Here is a 19928-nt window from a genome sequence, read left to right on the forward strand (position 1 = left end):
TAAAATTTGGTTTCAGGCTTGATATAAATCTGCTATATCGTGTGATGCATTTTCAGGTTCAGTACTCGACAACTTCCTGTTTACTAAACACTTGCATATTTTAACACTATTAATCTTATCCACTTGCATCAGGCGCTAGGGTATCATCAGTGAGCAGTAGCTTGCAGTTTCACTTGTTTTAAGCTATTTTTGATCATTTTTAACAAAAAATTAGAGGTGTTTTTGTGACTGTAAATGCTAATAAATAAATGAACATCTTATCTTGTGTTGTCACAGATCCCCGTTGCAAACATAAGCAAAAAGTTTCAAAATTGAATGTCAAATCAATATTTATTTTAGGTTACTTACAGGAAATAGAGCTCTGTTTTCTAAAACTTCACAAATGTGGGCTTATGTTCAGTAATACTTAATTTAACTATCTCCCCTTATTTGAAGACATATCTTGAGGGGGATAGGACCTTTTTTTGGACTCTCGGATCGGGACTGTTTTTAAGCTGAGGATTTCAGGATTGACACTTTCGGGATCCGGAAATTCTTTTTTTTCGGATTTTGGGGACCTCAGGATTTCGTATTTTTATCCCCTCTCTATCTTCAATAGTTACTTGCTTCAGAATATTAATCAGATATATATTTTTACATGTAATATAGCTATATATATCTGAAGGATGATATAGAATCTGTTTTATGTTACAGATAAATCTGTTGTTATGTTGACTCCTGGTGCATTTCTAGAGCCATTTAATTACTTAGATGTAGATGAAACTAAAGCAATGATTACCAAGTATGAAGATTTTTTAACAGGGAAAAATGTCCTAAATAATCCAGGGTTAAAGGTCAGTATATGTCAAGTCATTTGTTTTTAAACTAAACTAATTCTTTTGTTAGAAACCCCTTTATTGAATTTGGATAGTACAGTAGAAGGCTGTATGGGCAGGTCACCAGGCTTCCAATCAATAGTCAATACTTTTTTTAGTATGGTATGTTTTTTTTCTATTTAAATAAAGAAAATTATGTCAATATTGATAATTATAGCATTGGTTGTAATGAATTACATTGATTTCCCAGTTAAGGGGGCTGGCTGGTCTAAATCAATTTTTATACGACCGCAAAAATTGAAAATTTTTTGGTCATATATTGGTGTGATGTTGGCGTCGTTGTCCTCGTTGTTGCATCATCGTCATCCGAAGACTTTTGGAAATAAAAAAAGAACTAAATTACAGAAATCGCTTAAATTTTACAATTATTATGTTTATTTACAGCTTATTCAAAAACAATAATAAAAAATATAGGTCACCGACGAGTTAAAAAAGATATTTCAATTTTAATGCCAAAAAATGGCATTTTTGCACCAAAGGAGATAATTTGGAGCTTTTTCAATGATATCTACATTTTAAAAGTCTCTTGGGCCCAACATGTACCGATTTTTTGGAATGATTTTGTACCATATGATAAAGTAACAACTACTAAAGGTAATAAATAAAATTTGTAATGAAAAATAAATGTTTAATTTTTTTCTGAAAATTTTATACCTGCGAATCCTCCTTAATAAAATAAAAACCGATAATTTCATATGTGAAATAAACACACATTCATGAATTAATGTGTTGTTTGGTCACTTGTTGAATGTTTTTCTATATTTGAATTCTTTGATTAGTTATTCTCTAATTATCATTTCTCTTCTGCTGTTCAGGATTAATGGTCCTTGTTCATTTGAAAGAAATATACATTCATCAGTTCATGTCATTTCCAAAATGTTCAACCAGAAATATAAATTATTTTTTTATTTATATACTGTTCAGTATAAATTGAGAAATTATTGCGTTCATTTATTATTGATTGCGATTTTGTCATTTTAGACCAAAATGAGATTTTATGTTTTCCGATATTGATAAAAATTCTGTTTAATTCATATAAAATAATTCAAAGTGCAAGTTTAAATTATTGCGATTCAAACTCTGTCAAAATTTTCCCAACAACAAAAAAATTGCAATAGTTTCTGAACTTACAATCTAGTATAAATTATATTTCAGGAATCCATATTGAATTCTGTTTCCTCAACATACCCTGTTGAAAGTATCTGGAAGTCTAGTAGAGAGTTATCTGAATTTGTTGTATGGAGATATATCGGTACAGCAGATGGCGTGATGAGGCTATATCCAGGTGTTGAACTACCTAAAAATTATGACCACACAAGAAGGGCATGGTACGTTGATATCAAATGAACAATTCAATTTATTTAATATTACATTATATATTTTTTTAACCTTCATTTATCTACCTTTTTGTCTCGCTTGACAGAGTCAAAAAGCGAGACATAGGTATGCTGTTTCTGGCCGTGGTGCCGGCGAAGATGGCGTCATCAATGTATTAGTTTGTAATGAGGTCTAGTTGATGTTCAACAGTCTAGTGGTAAGTCAAATATATTTGGTATGCAGTTGTATTAATTAGTATTGGCACATCTCATTACCATGGAGATAATTTGGCCCTCACTCACTCAGCCCCTCAGTCACGGTCTATTGACTTTGAAATTTTGCTTATTTTTGATGTATTAGTTTGTGATTAGGTCAGTTTAAGAGGAAACACTAGTGGTAAGTTAATGAGGCCTAAATTAAAATATTGTTTGTTTGCTGTCAGCCGACCGACCCAAGTGTGGTAAGTTTATGAGTATTATTAGTATGTAGTTGCATAAGCATTGGAATTATCTATATCTCATTTTCATGGAGATAATTTGGCCCCGCCCCTCGGTCAAGGTTTATTGACTTTGAAATTTTGCTTAGTTTACATGTATTAGTTTGTGTTTAGGTTTGTTAAAAGAGAACTATTTGTGATAAGTCAATGGTAATTTGTATGCAGTTGTATTAGCATTAGCACATCTCATTTCCATGGAGTTATTTGGCCCCGCCCCCTCTGACATGGTTTATTGACTTTTTCTTAGTTTACATGCATTCAGTTTATGTTTGTTAAAAGAGAACTATTTATGATAAGTCAATGGTATTTGGTATGCAGTTGTATACGCATTGGCACATCTCATTTACATGGATATTTTTTAGCCATATACTTTCAGTCATGGTTCATTGACTTTGAATATTTGCAAAACTTGCATGTTAAAGTGTTACTATTTTAATTTTAACATTTGCATTATCGAAATTACAAAAAAGCGAGACACATCTCTGTGATAACAGTTTATTCTTTCAATTCATTTGATACCCCAAATTTTTAAAAAAGTTAAATATTTATGTTTTACATATTCAAATTGCTTACTTTTAGGATAAAACATGCATCTTGAATTGAATATTTATAGACTGTAAGAAAAATAATCCTATTTTTTATCCTAATCATCAAAAATGTACCTCTATTAAATACAAAGTATTCACAAACATGTTTAACCCCGCCGCATTTATGCGCCTGTCCCAAGTCAGGAGCCTCTGGCCTTTGTTAGTCTTGTATTATTTTAATTTTAGTTTCTTGTGTACAATTTGTAAATTAGTATGGCGTTCATTATCACTGGACTAGTATATATTTGTTTATGGGCCTGCTGAGGGACGCCTCCGGGTGCGGGAATTTCTCGCTACATTGAAGACCTGTTGGTGACCCTCTGCTGTTGTTTTTTATTTGGTCGGGTTGTTGTCTCTTTGACACATTCCCCATTTCCATTCTCAATTTTATTTTAATTGATCTTACAAGTATGATTTGTATATTAGTTGTACATAAATTATACCTATATTTTAAAAATGGGGCTATGTTGAATATTGAATTTAGTCACTGTCTGTCTGTTTGTGCAAGTATTTCTGCCAAACCTATCTTATAAAACTATTAAATGAGAAGACCTCATTTTGTTTGTCGCTTCTCTTCCTTCTACAACAAATTAATCATCATACATTTGTGTCATAAAGATACCATGCATAGTTGCATTTGTCATCCTCGCTTATGATTATTCCGTTTGAATTATTTTGGGAAGAATATAAAAATAAAGGCATCCTGATATTGTTTTCGTCATTGTACAGACTTTGTGTCTCCTTGTCCTATCTTGATCTGCATGCATCAACTGACAAAGAACAACACTATGTCCACAGCATATAATTATATAATTATAGGTATAAAAGAACTATAGCACTTAAAGGACAGGATGTGGTGTCTGCTCCCTACCTGGATCTTTGGGGCTCTGGATACCTGATTACACTCAGTAAAACTATTACAGAAGGGAGGTAAGCCAATTTGTATCTCAGTCGATTATTAACTATGATGTTAAACAGTTACAAAATGTAGAAGTCAATCCTTACAGAGTGCATTTAAACTGTTTGATAATTTCTAAATTTATAATTAGTTCTGGAAAATTATGTTTGAATTTTTTTTACCTTACAGTGACTTGACTGTTAGTGTTGCTATTCAGCAAATTTTGACCAAATTGCAATTTGTTTTATTAACCCAAATTGTTCAACTGGTCAAAATATTGAACAAATTGTTCAGCCAAAATGTGAAAGTGCAAAATGATAAAATAAAACATACTAACAATCCTATAAGACTTGAACTCCACTTTAATGATGTTGTGACAAAATGAGTCTATCAGTTTTTATAGGTATATTATAGTCATTTCCATGGTGAAGGAACTGTCAATATTTTGAATTGCTGTAAAAATGTCCAAACTAAGCTTTCATATAGTTTTTCTTTCTAAAAGTATATCTATATTGATAAGAATCAGATATCATTTTTAATTAAAATATCATAGATTCAGTAAAATATGTGTGAAATATATATAACAATATGCTCTTGATAAGTTTCCATGGGGAGATAACCTAAAATATTATTCTTTTGAATAAAGACTTTTTGGAAGAAATTTTTTTTATCTCCCCATGGACACTTCCTACAAACATATTGCAATTTTACACATATTTTACTGAATATGAAATGTTTTAATTCACATAATGTCTGATTTTTATGAATATAGAATACTTTTAGAAAGAAAAACTATATGAAAGCTTAGTTTGGACATTTTTATAGCAATTCAAAATAATAACAGTTCCTTTAGCATGGAAACGACTATAGTATACCTATACAAACTGATAAACTGATTTTGTCACAACATCATTAAAGTGGAGTTAAAGTCTTATAGGATTGTAAGTATGTTTTATTTTATCACCTTGCACTTTCACTACTTGACTGTGGTTTTCTACAGCAGTTAGTTCAAATTTTTCACCAGTTGAACAATATGATTTTATGGAACAAATTGCAATTTGGTCAGAATTTTGAATAAGTTGCAATTGGTGGATAGCAACACTTACAGTCAAGTCACTGTAAAATAAATATTAATATATAAGAAGGTTTGAGGTATAAAATCGATATTTGACAGCAACCCAATGACTTATATAAATAAAAAAAAAGTATGCCTTGGAAACAATGTTAATTTCAAAATTTAACCCCCATCATATTCCTGTCTGTCTGTCTCTCTGTCTGTCAGTCGGTCGGTTGGTCAGTTCGTCTGTTAGTCCATCAGTTAGTCGTTTTGTCAATTGAATTTGTCCGTTAGTTGATCGGTAGGTAGCTCAGTAGGTCGGTACTATTATCTATAAACTATTATTAAAATAAGGAGACATGGTATGATTGCCAATGAATCATTTATGTGTACTACAATGTTAATTACATATTTATTCTTTATAGCGGATCAACATCTGGTCAGACTGTAGCAGTGATTGGGACAGATTTTACAATCAACTATTTTTATCAGATGATGCAGAACACTTACTCAGATTGTCAAAATACACAACAGTACAGGTAGGTCAAAATATATGTCAGTACCGGTAATTTAGAAATACGCTTAATCTACAAAACACTCATCGGTGTGTGGCCGCTCTCAAATAAAAAAAGGATTTTAAAGTACAAAGTTAAAGAGTATTGAGGACCTAAATATGCGATAAGGTTGTAACAAATACGGTGGTCAGGCCTTCAGCTGTTGTCTGCTCTATGGGTGGGTTGTTGTCTCTTTGACACATTCCCCATTTCCATTCTCAATTTTAGCTAAGGTAATCAATTAGAAGGGGGTAGAACATTTGAGTATTTGGAAACGTTCAATTTTTTTTAACAGTAAATTTAATCTTGACCATATCAATCACAATTCATTCAAACACAGTGCTCAGTTGTTGTAAATAACCTAAGTATCATTGATACTTCAGGATTACTATTGTGGAATATCCTAGGTCATCTTGAATATTGTTGCTAAAACTCATGTATTGATAAATAAACTTCATCCTTTAAGAGGCTTTTTTGCAGATATATCAAAATGATTGTATCTTGTTATTGTATCTTGATTTAAAAAAAGTTTGTTATGGATAATCTCCCTTTTTTAGCTCACCTGTCCCGAAGGGACAAGTGAGCTTATGCCATCACTTGGCGTCCGTCGTCGTCCGTCGTCTGTCGTCGTCTGTCGTCTGTCGTCGTAAACTATTTCAAGAATCTTCTCCTCTGAAACTACTGGGCCAAATACTTTCAAACTTTAACTGAATGTTCCTTAGGGTATCTAATTTATAAATTGTATCTGAAGTTTTGATCTATCAACAAACATGGTCGCCATTGCTAAAAATAGAACATAGGGGTCAAATGCAGTTTTTTGGCTTATAACTCAAAAACCAAAGCATTTAGAGCAAATCTGACATGGGGTAATATTGTTTATCAGGTCAAGATCTATCTGCCCTGAAATTTTCAGATGAATCAGACAACCCTTTGTTGGGTTGCTGCCCCTGAATTGGTAATTTTAAGGAAATTTTGCTGTTTTTGGTTATTATCTTGAATATTATTATAGATAGAGATAAACTGTAAACAGGAATAATGTTCAGCAAAGTAAGATTAACAAATAAGTCAACATGACGGAAATGGTCAGTTGACCCCTTTAGGAGTTATAGCCCTTTATAGTCAATTTTTAACCATTTTTCGTAAATCTTAGTAATCTTTTACAAAAATCTTCTCCTCTGAAACTACTGGGCCAAATACTTCCAAACTTTAATTGAATGTTCCTTAGGGTATCTAGTTTGTAAATTGTATCCGAAGTTATGATCTATCAACAAACATGGTCGCCATTGCTAAAAAAGAACATAGGGGTCAAATGCAGTTTTTGGCTTATAACTCAAAAACCAAAGCATTTAGAGCAAATCTGACAGGGGTAATATTGTTTATCAGGTCAAGATCTATCTGCCCTGAAATTTTCAGATGAATCAGACAACCTGTTGTTGGGTTGCTGCCCCTGAATTGGTAATTTTAAGGAAATTTTGCTGTTTTTGGTTATTATCTTGAATATTATTATAGATAGAGATAAACTGTAAACAGGAATAATGTTCAGCAAAGTAAGATTTACAAATAAGTCAACATGACGGAAATGGTCAGTTGACCCCTTTAGGAGTTATAGCCCTTTATAGTCAATTTTTAACCATTTTTCGTAAATCTTAGTAATCTTTTACAAAAATCTTCTCCTCTGAAACTACTGGGCCAAATACTTCCAAACTTTAACTGAATGTTCCTTAGGGTATCTAGTTTGTAAATTGTATCCGAAGTTATGATCTATCAACAAACATGGTCGCCATTGCTAAAAATAGAACATAGGGATCAAATGCAGTTTTTGGCTTATAACTCAAAAACCAAAGCATTTAGAGCAAATCTGACAGGGGTTATATTGTTTATCAGGTCAAGATCTATCTGCCCTGAAATTTTCAGATGAATCAGACAACCTGTTGTTGGGTTGCTGCCCCTGAATTGATAATTTTAAGGAAATTTTGCTGTTTTTGTTTATTATCTTGAATATAATTATAGATAGAAATAAACTGTAAACAGCAATAATGTTCAGCAAAGTAAGATCTTCAATTAAGTCAATTTGACCAAAATTGTCAATTGACCCCTTAAGGAGTTATTGCCCTTTAAAGACTTTTTTCACAATTTGTTCATCATGTTGACTTACTTTAAAAAATCTTCTCCTTTGAAACTGCTGTATCAATTTCAGCCAAACTTAGGCTAAATGAGTTTCAGAGTATCTAGTATAAATTTTATATTTTATTTCCTTGTATGTCAAGAAACATAGCTCCTATGGCTAAAATAGAACATAGGAGAAAATGATTATTTTTTTTTGGCTTTTGAAGAAAATAGGACGATCCAAAAAACATTTAAATAAATTGAAAAGCCAAAATAATCATTGATGAGAGATTTAACCAAAAGAATTAAGGTGAGCGATTCAGGCTCTTGAGAGCCTCTTGTTTCTGTTTAAAATGAATTTTGCAGTGACTTTTCCTGAAAAAAAAATTGTGAAAAATCTTTAATCTTATATAATTAAAATTGATTGTAAGTTATACTGAAATGTGTATTACTGACAAGTTGTTATAATCTGATTGAATTTTGTGAAAATATCCACTGCTATTTTTGTAGGATTCAGGCTGAAAGGGCTGTATAGCCATGTAGTCAAGAGGGTTACGTAATGCCTTACCGTCAGGCGTCAAAGGGCCATTTTCGGCTACTTTTAGCATCAAATTGATTAAAATTTTACAGTGATTTGTCAAAATATCCTTATCATGATTCGTCAGAGGTCTCAAATAATTATCGTTTCCATTATTTTTGGCAAAAAATTAACGTGATTCTTCAAAATCATTCCATTTTTTTATTGTCTAAAAGAAAATGCATATTTATCGTCATGCACCAAAAATTTACTGTTAACGTCATTTGGAAAGAATTTTTACTGGTATTTGTCATGAACTTACCCCCATCACCACCCTCAGTGAAGGTCGTTAAAAACTTCCATCATCATTGAAGAAGATAGCTGTGGTTATTCAAATTATATCATGATCTTATTTTACTTTTCAGTTGTTTTATAATAGACAGCAGTGGTTATATTGTTATACATGAAGACTTTGCTAATCCTGATTCTACCTCACCCCAAATAGAAAATGTTCATGTAATTTACAAGGTAAGCTAATAAGAATAGAACAACAATTTCAGTCACAGAAAGAAGATGCTAAAAAGTGGCACATTCTAAAAAGAAAATAGCTTTGTAACGTTTGTAAACAAGAAGTTAAAATTGTTTGGGTTATTGGGGATAATTTTGAAATTGAATTAGTTTACCTGATATTGAAGTCTCTATTTAAAATATATATGTATGATTGATTTACTAGTTTATTTTATTTGCAGGAAAGTGCAATAGCTGAAGACTTAATAAACCAGAATATGATGAATAAAGCATCATGTATTGATTTTGAAACTATCAAGGAGCAGTTTACATACAGGGTAAAATTTTTGTACATAAGTATAATTACATAAGATGTATGTTTCATTATAATACATTATTTTGATTGGCTAACTGGCAATCTCATGATATTCCTTAAACAATTGCATTACACAATGCATCTTACACATTCATGATGACACCAGGTCCCACAATAAAGTGCTCAGGTAAATTAAATAAATAATCTTGATAAAAGTCGTGTTTTCATGTTCCTAGCTAAATAATGTAATTGAAATATGTCATTTACGGGGAGATAACTCTTTTATTAAAAAAAATATACTGGAATGATAGGAAAATTTTCAATTTTTACTTCAAGCAAGAAAACATGTTTGGTGACACCATTTTTTCTTTTTATTTTCTTAAAACATATTATAAAACCTATCTTGCTCCGAATTTATTTAAAAATTCTATATCGTAGAATTTTTTTTATACACAAAATTTAGTTTTTTCATGAACAATCTAACCAAATTTAGGCAATTTGCAACGACTAGTAGCTTGGATAATAGCTCGGTGACCGATCCTTTTTATTATACTTTTGAAAGAAACATAGTGAAATCTTCATTTTGGCAAAGTTTAAGAAAATTCTGTCTCAAGAAATATATACCTATGATCTACCTTAAGCAGAAAAAAAACACAGTTTTTGCAATTAAACCAGGAGTTAAGAAATAAATAAGAAAAAAGGACATAAATTTCTATGTGACAGCAACCTATCAACAAGACTTCAGAAGATCACCATACATTGACATTTCTACATACTGTAAATTCAGAAATTATTGTGTGCATTCATTAATACAATTTTATCATTTTTGACTAAAATGCAATTTTAATTTTTGTGATATTTAGAAAACTCCTGTTCAATTCATATAAAAAAATTCAAGATGCAAGTTTAAATTATTGGGATTATAACCCTGTCACAATTTTTGCAATAATAAAAACATTGCATTAATTTCTGAATTTACAGTAGTATGTCCAGCTGTAGATTTTTAAATTAGAATCCTTAATATATATACAAAAAACAAATAAACAGATTAACCATGCTGCTGGAAAAAGGTTGTTGAAGGACGTTGACCTATAGTTTGTTAATTTTTATATCATTTGTTCTCTTGTGGAGAGTTGTCCAGTTGGCAATCATACCACATCTTCTTTTTTTATCTCACCTGGCCTGAAGGTCCAAGTGAGCTTTCTTATCACTTTGCGTCCGTCATCGTTGTTAACTTTTACAAAAATCTTCTCCTCTGAAACCACTGGGCCAAATGAAACCAAACTTGGCCACAATCATCATTTGGATATCTAGTTTTAAAAATGTGTCCAGTGACCCGGCCAGCCCACCAAGATGGCTGCCATGGCTAAAAATAGAACATAGGGGTAAAATGCAGTTTTTGGCTTATAACTAAAAAACCAAAGCATTTATAGCAAATCTGACAAGTGTAAAATTGTTTATCAGGTCAAGATCTATCTGCCCTGAAATTTTCAGATGATTTTGTGTTGGGTTGCTGCCCCTGAATTGGTAATTTTAAGGAAATTTTGCTGTTTTTAGTTATTATCTTGAATGTTTTTATAGATAGAGATAAACTGTAAACAGCAATAATGTTCAGCAAAGTAAGATCTACAAATAAGTCAACATGACCAAAATGGTCAGTTGAACCCTTAAAGAGTTATTGCCCTTTATAGACAATTTTTAACAATTTTCATCTATTTGGTAAATTTTGGTAAATTTTTACAAAATAATTTCCTTTGTTATTAATGGGCAAAGTATTATAGATAGAGATAATTGTAAGTAGCAAGAACGTTCAGTAAAGTAAGAACTTCAAACACATAATTATCGCCAAAACACAATTTTGTCATGAATCCATCTTTGTCCTTTGTTTAATATGCACATAGACCAAGGTGATCGACACAGGCTCTTAAGAGCCTAGTTCGTAAATCTTAGTAATCTTTTACAAAAATCTTCTCATCCGAAACTTCTGGGCCAAATTAATCTAAACTTGGCCACAATCATCTTTGGGGTATGTAGTTTATAAAATGTGTCCGGTTACAACGCCATCCAACCAAGATGGCCGCCACGGCTAAAAATAGAACATAGAGGTTACATGGAGTTTTTGGCTTATAACTCAAAAACCAAAGCATTTAGAGCAAATTTGATGAAGTGAAATTGTTTATCAGGTCAAGATCTATCTGCCTTGAAATTTTCAGATGGATCGGACAACTGGTTGTTGGGTTGCTGGTCCTGAATTGGTAATTTTTAGGAAATTTTACTGTTTTTTGTTATTATCTTGAATATTATTATAGATAGAGATAAACTGTAAACAGCAATAATGTACAGCAAAGTAAGACCTAAAAATAAGTCAACATCATCATCATAGACAAAAATGGTCAATTGACCCCCTAAGGAGTTATTGTCCTTTATAGTCAATTTTTAACAATTTTCTTAAAATTTGGAAATTTTTACTAACATTTTCCACTGAAACTACTGGGCCAAGTTCATTTTAGATAGAGATAACTGTAGGCAGCAAGAATGTTCAGCAAATTAAGATGTACAAACACATCACCATCACTAAAACACAATTTTGTCATGAATCCGTCTGCTTCCTTTGTTTAATATTCACATAGACCAAGGTGAGCGACACAGGCTCTTTAGAGCCTCTAGTTTATACTTGCAAATAAATTTAAAGTGACCTGATTGAAGGCATAGAAAATGTGTTATTTAAATAAAAAATATAAAATAAAATACCCATAAGCATATGAAACGAATAATACATCCCGTATGTCTGCCTACGCCTAGACATATCTATCATCAAACCAACTTCTTTGGAGTTTAGTATGGCATTCATTATCACTGAACTAGTATATATATTTGTTTAGGGGCCAGCTGAAGGACGCCTCTGGGTGTGGGAATTTCTCGCTACATTGAAGACCTGTTGGTGACCTTCTGCTGTTGTCTGCTCTATGGTCGGGTTGTTGTCTCTTTGACACATTCCCCATTTCCATTCTCTATATTATTCTCACTCAGTAAACATGACTTTTATTCACATTTTGGCTACTGAATGTGATTTACAGGATTTACGAATGATATTAATTCTTGCCCAATCTTTTTACTAGGATTTGACTGTTCATTAAATATTTGTTGTTCTCACTTGACACTCAGGCTTTTTTCCCCAATAAAACAATGGCTGCCACAGAATAGCAATTGTGCTGAAAGTGGCATTTAAGGTGGTACCTAACACTATAGGGAGATAACTCTGTAAATTCAGCTAAACGTTTTAATTACTTTGTGTTGTAAAAGGAATATTAAGCTTCTCAATGATCAAAATTGGTGTTTGTCAAACTGCTATATAACCAGGGTAATTTTTCTGACAAAACGGTTGGTTCAAAACTTTTGTAATTTTTATATTTTTGTTAAAGGGTAAAAGTAAATACTTTGACCAAATTTTGTGAAAGGAGCCAAATTAATTTTTGTAAAAGTGTTGGGTACCACCTTAATGAATGAAAAATAATAAATCAAGTAAATTAATTTTATACCGTATGTTTTGTTTCAGGTTGCAACAAATGGTAATGATAGAATGAATACAAATGCTAAATACAAGATAGATCCAGTTCCTAACAGCAATATATTTATTGTTATAAGACAGAGAGTCTACACAACGTCTACAAGGTGTTGTAGTGTAAGTCATTACCAAATGTACAGTAATTAGAATATATGTTGTATGATTGTCAATGAAGAGAACTATCAAATATTTGTCAAATGACATAGATGTACTGTACAGCCTTCAACAATGAGCAAAAATCAAATACTATACAAGAGAATATTTCTTAGTCAAAGTACAAGCATTATCATGTCATTTTTAAAGGCAGTGCTTTAAGGCCTGACTTTCAAGTCATGAGGTTAATCTTTTCATACGCAATCTTTGCAGGGGGTCTTTTGGCCAGGAATAGATTCGGAAATGTTCGAATTTCTCCTCTTCTTTTTATGGTATGATATGGTTTTTGTTTCTTTCATTTATATTGGGAACTAAAGAAACGATCAGTGTGTATTGTTCGTTTTATAGAACTTGTTATTAATGTGTATTTTGCATTATAAGCAGTCAACCTGACTACAAACTATCATTATTTGTATTCCGTGTGGAAAGAGGTCGGGTCAATTTCGAGTGTTATCCGACATCTAAAGATTTTTTAATTAGTTCAGACGTTGATATAACAATGAAAAGTCGACTGAACATGATTAATATTGCATCTTCTATAATTCAAAGCGGAATTCGGTTTATAAACGAGAAACCGTAAAGCGTTTTCAATTTCGGTATTAGTTATGTATGTTGTCTACGTATTATCCTGGTTCCCGGTACTACGTTCCGGGTATTAGCTATTTGATATATCTGATGTGTAACATTACGATCAGGTACCAGCCAATCTACGTGTGTATGTGTACATGATTTCCCGCCAAAATGACCGACTTACAGCTATGGAAAAATAGTCCATAAACGTTCCGTATAATGATATGCAAATTCATAATTAATCGTAACTTTTTTTTATCTTTGTATAATAAATATAACAAAATGGATTCCACAAAATTGAAAATAGCATTATTTTACGAGGATTTCTAATATTTTTTTCACTTCCGGGCGCAGTAATACGTATGTTTTGAAGAAGGTCGAAGAAATTGACAAAGTGAATTGAGAAGGAAACGGATAGATATACGTCCTTGCTATCAGGTAAAACAATTTAAATGTACAGAAAAAAACACATTTACTTCACACAAATAGTACAGGCTTAAGCATTGTATTGTCTTATACACGACTGTAGTCTAGTGTTTAAACGACGGCGGTGACCTACAAGGTACGGGTCATACTGTGTCAAGTCTAAATATGTAAACATATCCACGTGCTATTAGGTAGAAAGCATCGTAATGCAATATCTACAATTTTTTCCTCCTTTATACATCGTTTAACCAGATATATTTCTCTTTCAAATACACTTAAACACGGGTTGTATGTACGTATCTTTTCTAGTGTTTTCTTGTCCTTATTAAAGTTCATTTGTTGATGTTTTGAACGACTGAACACAGGAGTGAATGAATGCAACAATTATATATACTGAAGACTTGGGCTGTACAATGATAGTGTACGTATATCATACTGATAATTATTCTAGCAGTAATTATGTTAATTTAGGATGTAATGACAGGAATTCATGAGCTATGCCTCAGGCTTTCTGAAAAAATATCAATGACAATGTAAACAGGAACAAAACATTGACACGAATGATGTTCTCTTCTATTTTATAGTTATTTAGGTATGTGTGTTGCACAAGTTTCAAAAAAACTTAAGTTATAAAACTTTTTTCAGGGCACAAACCCACTTTAAAGAGACTTGTCTACTGCCATACCCATCCTATTTTCATGCACCATTTGCAAGCAAGAGACTGAATGGTTTGCAAAATTAAAAATCAGGACGGTGTCCAATTAAACCAAAAGAACTAAACTGGATGAATATTGTAGGAGAAATCTAGAGGAAAGTTTTGATTTGTGAAATTGGTTTTCCTGAAAAGTCATTCATCCTAGCCTGCAGAAAGGAACTATAACTGTCCACCACCAACTGACGAGCTAATGTTGAGCTTCACATATGGAATTACTCAAATACCATCAATGTCTATGTTTTCAGCACAGATTTCACAAGTTATGACACACTGACAGCTGTGCTTTTTTTTTATACCTGTTAAAGAGTTGTATACTAAATTTTATTTTTTTATCAATAAATATATCTTGTGTCATTTAAGAACTTGTATTTTGCCAAAAGATGCATACTAGTGAATGAAAGTGGTGCAGTTCATTTTGCTTTGGTATATAGAATTGAATTACAATTGCAATTGTTCATGTTATTGGAATGCATATAAAAATAAGGAGATGTGGTACAATGTATATACATGATATTTAGTGAGTTTATTAAGCAAAAGTGAATAAGAAATAGGTATAAGCAGTTACAGGTACTACTGTACAATCTCAAACAATGAGAAAAACTCATACCGTAAAGAGAATTTCATATTTACAAGTAAGTTTTGTTTTTGCGTTGAATAATTTTCTTCTATTGTTTTAATTGCAAATATGGGAAGTGGTTAAAATGCTGATGAGACAGCTGTGATGGCCACAGAGCCTTAATTGAAAACTTCTTTTTCATTCATACCGGTAGATTTTGCCTGGAGTTAGAAACATATCTGCCAACTTTTCAAAATGCACATGGGGGTTTTACGTGAGAGATGGTTCATATAGTCATACAAAACCTTCAAGGGGGCCTTCAAATGGAAGCAGGACAAGTCGCCCCACTGGCTAATCGCCCACTTTTAAAAAAAACGCCACAAACTGATTTATCAAATCGCCCCACATGTGAAATTGGTTAAATCATGTTAAATATTACTCCTGCCAACCCGCCCTACTTATAAAAAATAAAAAAACGGTAATATTTAGATTAATATATATATATATAATTAAAAATAAAAACTCGCACCACTTTAATGAAAACTAATCTACACAGAAAACAAACAAACCGAAAATTTATTTAATTACTATTATTGATATACTGAAATTATAATTCTAAAAAAAAAAACGTATTGTGAAGCTTAGTTATTTGCATAACAATTGAAAAGAAACCTGTTAATTGTATCATAATGCAATATAAGGAATTTAACTTATATTCAACGGGATAACATCTTTTTCCATAAGTGGGGAGAGTTGGCATTACTAAATTCATCCTGGTTAATAATATATTTATCTAGATTTCACCGATTTCCATTAGGTGGGACCAGTTAGCAGGAGTAATATTAACGGAATTTAACTTATATACAACGGGATAACATCTTTTTACATGAGTGGGGCGAGTTGGCATTAGTAAATTCTTCCTGGTTAATAATATATTTATCTAGATATTATCGTTTTCTATTAGGTGGGGCAAGTTGGCAGGAGTAATATTAAGGGATATAACACATTTCACAAGTGGGGCGATTTGGTTATCCAGGTTGGGGCAGTTTTTTTTTAAAGTGGGGCGAGTTAGTGAAAAAGTGGGGCTATTTGCTAATGGGGCGATTTGTCATGGATTCCCTTCAAATATATTCTAATGTGGTTTTTGGCTTCTTCGTGCATAAACAAGCTCATTGCCATTGTTGAATTAATTGTTTTCTTTAAAATAGTCGACAAAATTGCTCTTACAAAATTTCCATTTGGGAGCCTCGAGCTCGATGGGGAAAATACTCTGCAAATACTGACAGTTGGCAGGTATGGTCATCAAAAAAGTTGATGTGTTACTACGTACATTTACCATTATGTTACTTGATGTTCTTGCTATACACACAGTACAGAGACTAGTCAATCTTTGTGAACTATTTTTTATGGGAGTCATAGAATATGCATATACAATCAATAATTAAAAATAGTCTATTTATATTAAAAAGGAAAAGTTCTTATATGTCTAAAGAAGAGGGACGAAAGACACCAAAGGGACAGTCAAACTCATAAATTTAAAGCAAACTGACAAGGCCATGGCTAAAAATGCATTTCATGGCGAGGCACAGAAAATATACTGTAAACAGTAGACTATAGATATAGGTGAACTAGGTACAAAAGAACTCTAAATCTTAAATTCTACAAACCACCTCTGTTCTATGGAAGATAATGATATAACTGGACTAGAAATACACACAACCTGTAATTAACTGCCTTTACAGCGCTTTCGCGCTTTGATTATTATAATATTTTTATGAATTGTTTTAAGGAAAAATCATATCATGGAAGCCTTGATTAATTTTGATTAAAAATACTGATCAACTATATTTTGCAGGAGTTAATTATGTCCTTGAAAATATAGAAATTGTGCATTGTAATTGATGCATTTCTACATTTATTGAATGATAGTAACGAAAAAATGTTAAATCAACAAAAAGAATATTATTAAATCCTTAACTCTTCTTTATTGAATTTATGTTGCATTTCTATTTATTCAACAAATATTTTGATGGGTTGAAACGTCTTTGAACCTTTCAGACTCCAAAATTACTCAACAGAATGACTTCATAATTTTTGGTCAGCTGCGCTCACTTGTAAGTTGTGCGTGCGTTTTTTATCTGTTATACTCCTTTTTCTGATAATTTGAATTATGAGTGAGTTTATGATTGGTCCAACAAAATGTGTTTTAATAGCTATAGGCCTAGGATTTATTATCTAAGCAAATTTAATATATCCTATTTTTATCTTATATTTTAATTTTATAGATTTATGGAATATCACCTGATTCCTATAAATGCAGTTCCAGATCATGTGACTGTTTGTGTTATACAGATGCCGATTTTCATTATTGCAACAATGCATATACTCTGTTAGGGTAAGTATACACTAGAACATAACTAAGGATAGACGCATAGGGAATTTAATAATTTAAGTCTAATGAGATACAGAATATAACCCAAATAGTCCTGTATTTATTGCAGAAAATTTGATAATATTTTAATATCCTTGTTTTCAAAATTCCAATAGGGAACAACTGAAAAAGGCCAATGGCCGAAACGTCTTGAAAAATTGGTTTATTTATACAATTATAATATTTTAATAGCTCACATAATATAAGAAAGCTTGAGTGGAGCATAGTTTGCTTACATAATATAAGAAAGCTTGAGTGGAGCATAGTTTGCTTACATAATATAAGAAAGCTTGAGTGGAGCATTCTTGTGTTAAGACACATTCTTATTTTATACCAACAGAGACTGTATTTATATATATTTCTGTATTTAGAAACTTTGATAAATGAATTAGTTTCCTACTGCTTTTTTCACAGTGATGCTGCACAAACATGTAGTCCTAGAGACCCAGAACTACAGACAGAAAATCTGAATGATGCAGAAAAGATTAAAAATCTTCAATTTTGCTTTGATCCAAAATGTTCAACAAGAACACAGAAATCGTAAGTTTTCTTTAAAAATGGCTAATCTTTTGAAGCTTCCTTTACTCTACAGTTATTCCAATAACTATAACTGGTATAATTGGCCATTGGGACAGGGTAAAAAGGTGTCATCATACTTTTGTCATTTTGAGGTTTTGAAATTTATTAGGATTTTTATATTCATTGTGAAATGCAACAGGATTAGAGTTATGTATCTTTGAAATGTAATTATATTGAAAATGTGATTGTTAAGGGTCTCATTATAAAAATAATCATTGCCAATGAGACAACTATATATCCAAAATCAAATAAAGTGTATGTAAGCAATTATAAGAAACAGTACGGCCTTCAACAATGAGAAAACTTGTTACGGTATACATGGTATAGTCATCTTCATTTCTTGTAAGATATTTATTAAAATTTAAAACAGAAAAAACAAATAAGGAGGTTTTTCTTTTTGACAGATCAAATATATGCAATATGCTGGTGACATTTAGAAAGCTGTTCTTTTATCATGTTTGTTTAAAGAAATAAGTCTTGATGATACACAGATGTAAATACTCGCTATTTTAGTATAACCTTTCTCGTTTTTTTATATAGATTAGACCGTTGGTTTTCCAGTTTGAATGGTTTTACACTAGTAATTTTGGGGCCCTTTAAAGCTTGTTGTTCAGTGTGAGCCAAGGCTTCGTGTTGAAGGCTGTACATTGACCTATAATGGTTTAAATATAAATTGTTATTTGGATGGAGAGTTGTCTCATTGGCACTCACACCCCATTTTCCTATATCTATTAAAAGAATAAATAACATTTCAAAACATGTTTCATTTTTTTAGGCAGCCAACTGTTGTATTATAAGTCATCCTTTTATTTGGTTTCTTCTGATGATATTGTGAAATACTTCCTTGATAAAAATGCAGTATACAGCCTTTATAATTTATCTTTTTATGCCCCATCTATGATAGTAGAGGGGCATTATGTTTTCTGGTCTGTGTGTCCGTTCGTCTGTCCGTCCGTCCATCCATCTGTCTGTCCGTTCGTCCGTCTGTCCCGCTTCAGGTTAAAGTTTTTGGTCAAGGTAGTTTTTGATGAAGTTGAAGTCCAATCGACTTCAAACTTGGTACACATGTTCCCTATGATATGATCTTTCTAATTTTAATGCCAAATTAGAGATATTACTCCAATTTCACGGTCCAATGAACATAGAAAATGATAGTGCGAGTGGGGCATTCGTGTACTGAGGACACATTCTTGTTTATATATGTTTTATTTAATGTTAATTCATGACAGAACAATCCAAACACTTTCAAACAGTGTATTAACTTGAAGTGTTAGTGACATTAAATGTTATTTTACTTCTCCCTCTAGGGATTGTTTTGGAGTGGCCGGATGTAGTTGGTGTGTCAGGGATTCAAATGAACAGGAACTACAACAGCCATATTGTGCCTTACAGAGTGTCTGTTACTTTGGACAAGTTGGATCTAAAGACCCATATAAAAATTGTGTTAAAGGTAATGTCATAGTAATTGTTAAAACGAATTATTACCTCCTTGATTTATAGATCCTACAAATTCAAATTACTTCTCATTTATTCACTTCAGTTTAATGTAAGTTTAATTTTTGTTGTTTGTTATTACTGTTCCATCAGTCCCAAGCTAACACATTACCTTTATGGGGCCTTTTTGTGTTTAGGCCATGTAAAGCAAACATAAATCAAACAGGCAATCAGATCCAAGCAAACCAGAGTTTATTGTGTAAGTAATA

At 31.9% G+C, this 19928-nt stretch overlaps 1 protein-coding gene across 1 annotated transcript in view; it reads left to right on the plus strand.

Moving 5' to 3' along the window:
* LOC139497152 (VWFA and cache domain-containing protein 1-like) overlaps positions 1 to 19928 on the plus strand; it is a 51133-nt gene that overhangs the window by 26620 nt on the left and 4585 nt on the right. The window contains exons 14-23 of the mRNA XM_071285241.1: positions 694 to 833; positions 2031 to 2203; positions 4095 to 4205; positions 5656 to 5769; positions 8833 to 8935; positions 9157 to 9252; positions 12787 to 12912; positions 17501 to 17610; positions 18061 to 18186; positions 19533 to 19675. Of these exons, the coding sequence (XP_071141342.1) occupies positions 694 to 833; positions 2031 to 2203; positions 4095 to 4205; positions 5656 to 5769; positions 8833 to 8935; positions 9157 to 9252; positions 12787 to 12912; positions 17501 to 17610; positions 18061 to 18186; positions 19533 to 19675 (1242 nt within the window). The remainder of the gene's footprint in view (positions 1 to 693; positions 834 to 2030; positions 2204 to 4094; positions 4206 to 5655; positions 5770 to 8832; positions 8936 to 9156; positions 9253 to 12786; positions 12913 to 17500; positions 17611 to 18060; positions 18187 to 19532; positions 19676 to 19928) is intronic.

The sequence above is a fragment of the Mytilus edulis genome, chromosome 12 (assembly GCF_963676685.1).
Source record: "Mytilus edulis chromosome 12, xbMytEdul2.2, whole genome shotgun sequence".
Lineage (NCBI taxonomy): Eukaryota > Metazoa > Mollusca > Bivalvia > Mytilida > Mytilidae > Mytilus > Mytilus edulis.